Source organism: Capsicum annuum, chromosome 12, assembly GCF_002878395.1.
Source record: "Capsicum annuum cultivar UCD-10X-F1 chromosome 12, UCD10Xv1.1, whole genome shotgun sequence".
Classification (NCBI taxonomy): Eukaryota; Viridiplantae; Streptophyta; class Magnoliopsida; order Solanales; family Solanaceae; genus Capsicum; species Capsicum annuum.
Window position 1 is genome coordinate 231,035,315 of NC_061122.1, and position 7,816 is coordinate 231,043,130.

The 7,816-nt window shown below is 42.2% G+C and overlaps 1 protein-coding gene across 1 annotated transcript; it reads right to left on the minus strand.

Annotated features, from left to right (window-relative positions):
* Positions 1-1,047: 1,047 nt before the first annotated feature.
* On the minus strand, positions 1,048-5,034 carry LOC107850678. The gene is made up of 13 exons (XM_047401333.1): positions 4,920-5,034; positions 4,523-4,668; positions 4,008-4,056; positions 3,776-3,922; positions 3,025-3,104; positions 2,842-2,911; positions 2,569-2,659; positions 2,272-2,341; positions 2,043-2,138; positions 1,853-1,952; positions 1,658-1,744; positions 1,482-1,570; positions 1,048-1,378 (listed from the first exon to the last, which is right to left on the minus strand). The coding sequence occupies exons 1-13, from the start codon at positions 4,966-4,968 to the stop codon at positions 1,229-1,231; spliced, it is 1,224 nt and encodes a 407-aa protein (XP_047257289.1). The 5' UTR covers positions 4,969-5,034; the 3' UTR covers positions 1,048-1,228.
* Between the last annotated feature and the right edge of the window lie 2,782 nt (positions 5,035-7,816).

The following is a 7,816-nucleotide window of genomic DNA, read 5'->3' on the forward strand; positions in this document are numbered from 1 at the left end:
ATGGTCTCATGGAATATGAACAGAGATTGCTGCTTATGAGATGGAGTTAAATGTGATGAGACGTCGGGCCAAGTGATTGAACTTGACATCAGTTGTAGCTAGTTGGGGCAATGATTGATTTCAATAGCTTCCTCTTCCAACTCTCTCATTTCCAAATGTTCCAACCTTTTCTCGAATAACTACTCCAAATCTTACATCTCAGACGATAGATGACTTTAACTGCATTGTACTAAGAAATTAGCACTTGATGTACACGTGTTTGAACCGGTGGCGCTGGTCATGAGTCAATCAACAAATTATGCCATTGGCTTTGCTAGGCCGCAGTTTGTTAACTCACACATCATACGCTAGAGTTCACGTAATCTGTGTGATATACAGATCTATTTGCCGCCTTCGCGTCAACAATTTCCTAAAAAAGACATGACCACATGAGCCAAAACTTAGTAAGAGAGAACAGATAAAGAGGAAAACAATGTACAAAAAGATAATGGATAAAGAAAATCAAGTTTAGAAATGTTATGCAAACAAGAATATCGATGGAGCAGACTTCTCAAGATCAATAAGATTCAAAAAGATATGTCAAAATAAGATTGTAAACCGAAAACATAAATATTGTCATGATAAAGATACATCAGAAGCTTTACAGATCTTGAGAAATGCTGGTTTAAGTCTTAGCTCCAACATCCACATGTCAATTAAGGAAATAACAAACTACTCGTCCAAGAAGAACTTGGTCTTTTATGATGGAACATTTCTACTGTGAAACTACCAGAGAGATGAAAACAGTAGCGACTATTTTGCATGGGATAGCAATAAGACATGTTGGCGCGACTGTATATCTCATTTGATGGCTGAAAAATAAAAACGGAATTACTAATACATGTAGAATGGTTGTTTGTAATGAAGGTCAAGTATAACATTTAACAGCATTAAAAGTATCGCCAGGGACTAGAAACTTCAGCAATATACTACCAAAGTAGCTAGTGAGTAGTGAGTAGTGAGTAAAGTAAAGAGCGTAAGGTTAGAGAGTGCACCATTATATCAAAATTTTGAAGCCTTTCCCTGCAGATCTGCGATGATGCATTATGTACATCTACGTTCTGTATGAGCAATAAAACTGTTATCTCTGATTTCGACGTTTTTCCTTGAATCTGTGTACCAACGACCATCATCAATCCTTGGACAGGCCTTCCTGAGACCTCATAGTTAGAAATTCTTGCTGGTGTATCTAAGTGCTCGGCTTCTGGATGTTGTAACATTTAACAGTTCCAACCAGAGCTAGTGATTCAATAATGGCCTGCAGAAGTTGCTCGGGGAAATCTTCAACTCGAGCAAGTCCGTGATGACTTTGCACAGAACTCAAAACTCTACCGACGATCTGAAGGAGGAATAAGGAGATCAAATTATGATACTGCTATAGTGTTTCGCTATGCAGTTGTTGGATAGACTAGAATAATTTTCATTATTGGCAAAGGACCAACCTTTCGTGCATAGCCGCCAAAGGCCACACCAGCAATCAAAGCATTTGGTGAATGTAAGGAGCTCGGAATTGTCTCATATCTTGAAGCCTCTAATGAATGAGTGGATTGATGTCAAAACTTCAGTGTTAAATGGAATATGAACTTAAATAGAGTGTGGACTGTGGAGTTGTTAATACCATGTACAGTCGTCATCTGGAATAATCCTTCTTTCTTCAACCCCTCTACTGTGTGATCATTTGTGCCACCGGCCAGTTGGAGGAAACCTATGACGTAGGAAGAATATTCAAATTGCGCCAGCGAGTAGTTTATAGCAATAGACAAAAATGAATCTTATTATGTCATTTGTCGGAAGGATTATTTTATGCGCAAACCTTTAGGCTTGTCGCCAGCAGAGGCCAATTTTCGTGCAAAAGCAATTGCATTTCTCGTGGCACCTCGCCCAATATCTCCACTCATTGGTCGACCATCCAACTTCATGATCATTATTGGAAATGATGAGAAAATATATTCAGAGTGTCCTAGCTTCTAAATCAATATTGTGATGGGATACATGATCTGCACCTGCCATAAGTTGAAGCATTGTATGTTGGCTTCCATTATGGCGTACATAGCTTTCATTGCAGATATGGTTGAATCTCTCAAGTCGGGAAAGCTAACCTGCAGGAAATTATGATAAAAACAAATTCTTAACATACCTTTTCGAAACAGAATAATCTTTTTTAACGTAATATATGATAGTATTAATGTAGTAGCCATCAGACGTCAGGACAAGAGTAAAAGCTTCACATACTGCGATGAGCTTCAGATTTGTGGTCGAGTTCCCCAACCCACTCCAGAGTTCTTTAAAAACTGAAGGTTCCCTATTCCAAAAATGAGAATGCGGATAAACATACACTTTTTAGCTACAAAATGATGTTATTCTGATAATGCGACAAAGAACCATTGTACAATTTGTTTGTGATTTTTGTTGTTATGGAACTTAGGAGAACCAAAATTACATAGTATTGCAGAAACATATTTTGAATAAGTGGAAATCATACTTGGATGATTTCGGGAATATACTAACCGAAAAGAAAATAATGCTAACCTTCCACTTGTATGAATTTCTATGGCATCAACATCATCCCTATCAAGAAGTTCAGCTGTAGCTGTAACATCTCTCACGTACGTAATAGCTCCTAAATCAACAAAAGATTTTTCCATGAATTCAATTTGCAGAAAAACAACAATGCTAACATAGAATGGCATGGAGGAGGAGAAAATAGACGTCAGCAGTAAGCAAAAAGCATGGTGACAGGGCGAGAAACAGTTTTTTTCTTCTTCTGATAGATAGAAAAGTGAGCAGATTTATCGAACTCACTTATTTTGTCATATGGACAAACCGGAAGGCAGCGACCACAACCATAACAGCGCTCCGCCAAAACTCCACCCTGCGATAGTTACAGATGTAGCCTTTACAAATGAACATGAGTAAGATTTTAAAACATATATAGCAGGTTAAACAGCTATAGAATAAAGCAACGGAATTCAAAATGGAGAGAACCTTTTGCAATATTGCATTAGCAGGACAGACTTTCTCACAAGGTCTCGTGCAATCCTGAGGGCAATCATCTGGATCGAATTCTGTAACATTATCATGACAACTATTTAGGAATACTTTCCATAAGTAATCCCATTCATGGAAAAATACGATCTCGGGTCTTTGATCTATGTTTCCCAGTAACATTCATTTTCAAAAGGGTGATCATCTGCCCATTTCAAGAGGTTGACAAATGATAGACTCCATCGTGCAAGAACTCTACTCAACATGATAAACTAAAGTTCTTTGAACCAAGTTTTTCTGATGGTCCGTCATGCAATGTTTGGTAAAGTAAGATCCAATGTACTTTAAAACTCATTACAAAAAGACCAAAATTAGAAAGGCTGAATATGGACGACAAAGTTCTTAAAACACGAATAATCAAAGCCAAAAATACACAATGAAGTCAACAATTCACAGTTTCTAATGCTTCAAAAGATTATGCACTCCAATCAGAAGCCTATTTTTTTTATATAACCGAAAAATCCCTGACACCGCATCGTACAAACTTTTGGTGGCTCATGGGCTAGCGCATCTACCAACCCTTTCTCCGCTTAAATACCATAATCTTTTACCGGCAAGTTTTCGTCTTCGACGGGGTTGTAATCATTACTCTATGAAAAGAAAGCACGAAACTTTTACCCCTACATCACGTAACCAAGATTATGATTATCAGGACAATATGCTAGTCGAAGAAAAGGTTTGGGGTAGTTACCAGCTTTACGGAAATGAAGATCCTCGTCATCATTAACACTGATCATTACCCATGGTCTGCGTATGGGAACAAGGGCTCTAGCTGCTTCTATCCCTTCATTTACCGCATTCACTACCGACGCCTCAGCAGCACAGTCAATGCAATCAACTACAATCAAAACACAAACTCACCATCCCTATGCAAGAAATAACAGTGCCAAACTACAAAGAAACAGTTAATGATCAATTCTCACCTCCTGCAAGAGTATAAACCAGAGAAAGGTTCCTGATATCAACCAAATCCTACAAAAACCAAGAAACACAAAAGTTGCTCAAATACATGCAGTGGCAGACACAAGATTTAGGGATCGTGGGTGCTCGGGAGATCCGAACACACATATTGATGTTGAAAGCTTTAAAGTTCCACCTGAAAACTAAAGCACTCATCTATCTTCTTGGTTTACTGGGTGCTGTACTAAGTCTTATACCAATTTTAATATATTTATTTATATAATTATACCTAGTCTGCATCGGATTTAACGGGTGCCGGAGCACCCAAAAACTAGCCTTAGCTCCGCCCCTGAATACATGACACTTATTTTGGGACGGAGGGAGTATACTTTTCCATCAGTCAACAAAAGAGCATCATATCAATTGGAACAACAAAGTAGTTGAATCTGATAATACAAAAAAGAAAAAAAAAAAACTAACAAAGCCCAAAACTGTAAAGGTGGGATCTTTAGAGTAATAAAAGGTTAATAAGCTTCACCTCAAAGCTAGCACCACAAATGAGCTTAACCCAATTGCCCTTCTGAAGTGATTCAACAGGAGAATAACTAACAGAAGGAATCACTGTCTTCTTTATGATGCTTTTCACTTTTTCAACCCCATTGTACTTGCTGTAATTAAGCTGATCTAGTAATAAACAAACCAAACAAATTCAAGAAAATTGAAAACTTTAAACAAGATTCATAAATACCAAAGCCCCATAAATCTAAAAAGCCAAATAGCTTCTAGAAAGTTGAAAACTTTAAACAAGATTCATAAATACCAAAGCCCCATAAGTCCAAAAAACCAAACAAATTCAAGAAAGTTGAAAACTTTAAACAAGATTAATAAACAACAAAACTCCAGACTCCAAATTTGATGAAATAGATGGAAATTACCTTGAGATTTGGTGATAAGTGAAGCATAGCAAGTGAAGCTAAGAGCCATTTTATCTTGGTCACAAAGAGCTTCTTTTGGATAAGAGTGATCTAAATAGAATCTCAAGTTTTTGTAACTACAAAATCTACCCCTTCACTCTTTTGAAAATGTTCAAAATACATCCTCATGTTTGTAATTTGTCTTGTATGCATGTGTCCAATGTTTGGATATAGCTGGAACGAGGAGAGGTGTGAGTTGTTGGATATAGCGGGGATGAGGAGAGACATAGGTAGGCAAAAGAAGTATCACACAAGATGATTAGATAAAATATGGAACATTTTAAGCTTACCGAGGACATGATCTTAATAATATGGGTGTGGCGGTTCGGGCGTGCTGTGGGCCGAAAATCGATTGAGGCATGCCAGGGAGGTTGAGGATCGTCCCAGTGTGGTCTGTTTCAATATTCATGGCCATTTGGGTAGACAAACGGGCAAAACGGCGGGAACGAAGTATTTTCGGGTCAAAGCGGTATGTTATAGCCACGGTTCTAGGGGTGGGCCCGGGGTCCGAAAGTGCTGTGGGCCAAAAATTGATCGGGGCGTGCCAGGGAGGTTAGGGATCGTCCCAGTGTGGTCTGTTTCAATATTCATGGCCATTTGGATGGACAAACGGGCGAAACGGTTCAGGGGGTGGGCTCGGGGTTCGAGCGTGCTGTGGGCCAAAAATCGCTCGGGGCATGCAAGGGAGTTTGGGGATCGTCCCAGTGTGGTCTGTTTCAATATTCATGGCCATTTGGGTGGACAAATAGGCTAAACGATGCGAATGAGGCATTTTCGAGCCAAATTAGTGTGCTATAGCCCACGGTTTCGGGGGTAGGCCTGGGGTCCGGGCAGGTTGTGGGCTGAAAATCTATTGGGGCATGCCAGGGAGGTTGGGGGATCATCCCAGTGTGGTCCATTTCAATATTTGTGGCCATTTGGGTGGACAAACGGGCGAAGCAACGTGAACGGGGCATTTTCGGGCCAAATCAATGTGTTATAGCCCAAGGTTCCAGGGGTGGGCCTGGTGTTCGGGCATGCTGTGGATCAAAATCGATCAGGGCATGCAAGAGAGGTTGGGGGATCATCCCAGTGTGGTCTGTTTCAATATCCATGGCCATTTGGATTGATAAACGAGCAAAACGATGGGAACAGGGCATTTTTGGGATAAATCGGTGTGCTATAGCCCACGGTTCTGGGGATGGGCCTGGGGTTTGGGCGTGCTGTGGATAAAAAATCAACTGAGGCATGCTAAGGAGGTTGGAGATCGTCCCAGTATAGTCCGTTTCAATATTCGTGGCCATTTGGGTGGACAAACGGGCGAAACAACATGAACGAGGAATTTTCAGGCAAAATTAGTGTGCTATAAACCACGGTTCCGGGGGTGGACTCGGGGTCCGGGCGTACTGTGGCATGTTTCAATATTCGTGGCCATTTGGGTTGCCAAACGAGCGAAATGGAGCGAACAGAGCATTTTTGGGCCAAAGCGATGTGCTAAAGCCCATGGTTTCGGGGGTGGGCCCTGGGTCCGGGTGTGCTGTGGGCTGAAAATCGACCAAGCCATGTCAAAGAGGTTGGGGATCATCCCAATATGGTCCGTTTCAATATTCGTGGCCATTTGAGATGACAAAAGGGCAAAACGGCACGAACGGGGCATTTTTGGGCTAGATCAGTGTGTTATAGCCCACGGTTTCGGGGGTGGACCCGGTGTCCAGGCATGCTATGGGCCAAAAATCGATCGAGGCATGCCAGGGATATTAGGGATAGTCCCAGTGTAGGCCATTTTAATATTCATCGCCATTTGGGTGGACAAATAGGTGAAACAGCACGAACAAGGCATTTTCGGGCCAAATCGGGGTGCTATAACCCACGGTTTCGGGGGTGGGTCTGGGGTTCGGGCGTGTTATGGGCTAAAAATCGACTGGAGCGTGCTAGGGATCCTGGGAATCGTCCCATAGTGGTCCGTTTCAATATTCGTGGCTATTTGGGTGGACATACGGGCGAAACGATGCGAATGGGGCATTTTCGAGCCAAATCGGTATGCAATAGCCCACGGTTTTGGGGGTGGGCCCGGGGTTCGGCTGCGCTGTGGGCTGAAAACCGACCGAGACATGCTAGGAAAGTTGGTGATCTTCCCAGTGTGGTCTGTTTTAATATTTGTGGCTATTTTGGTTGAGAAACAGGCGAAACAGCGTGAACGAGGCATTTTTGGGCTAAATCGATGTGCTATAGCCCATGGTTCCGTGGGTGGACCCTGGGTTCGAGCATGTTGTGGACCAAAAATCAATCGTGTGCTAGGAGATTAGGGATCATCCCAGTGTGGTCCGTTTTAATATTCGTGGTATTTTGTATGGATAAATGGGTGAAACGACCTGAGCGGGGCATTTTCGGGCTTAATCGGTGTGCTATAGCCCAAGATTTCTAGGGAGGGCCTAGGTTTTGGACGTGCTGGGAGCTGAAAATCGAATGGAGCATGCTAGAGAGGTTGGGGATCATTCCAGTGTGGTCCATTTCAATATTCGCGGCCATTTGGGTGGACAAACGGGTGAACAGAGGGAACGGGGAATTTTCGAATCAAATCGATGTGCTATAGCCCACGGTTTGGAGGGTGGGCTGGGGGTTCGGACGTGCTATTGGTCGAAAATTGATCGAGGCATGCCAGGGAGGTTGGGGATCGTCCCAGTGTTGTTCGTTTCAATATTCGTGACCGTTTGGGTGGACAAAAGGGTGAAACAGCACAAACAAGGTATTTTCGAGCCAAATTGGTGTGCCATAACCCATGGTTCCAGGGGTGGCTCTGGGGTCCGGACATACTGTGGGCCTAAAATCGACCGGGTATGCCAGGGAGGTTGGGGATCGTCCCAGTGTGGTCTGTTTCA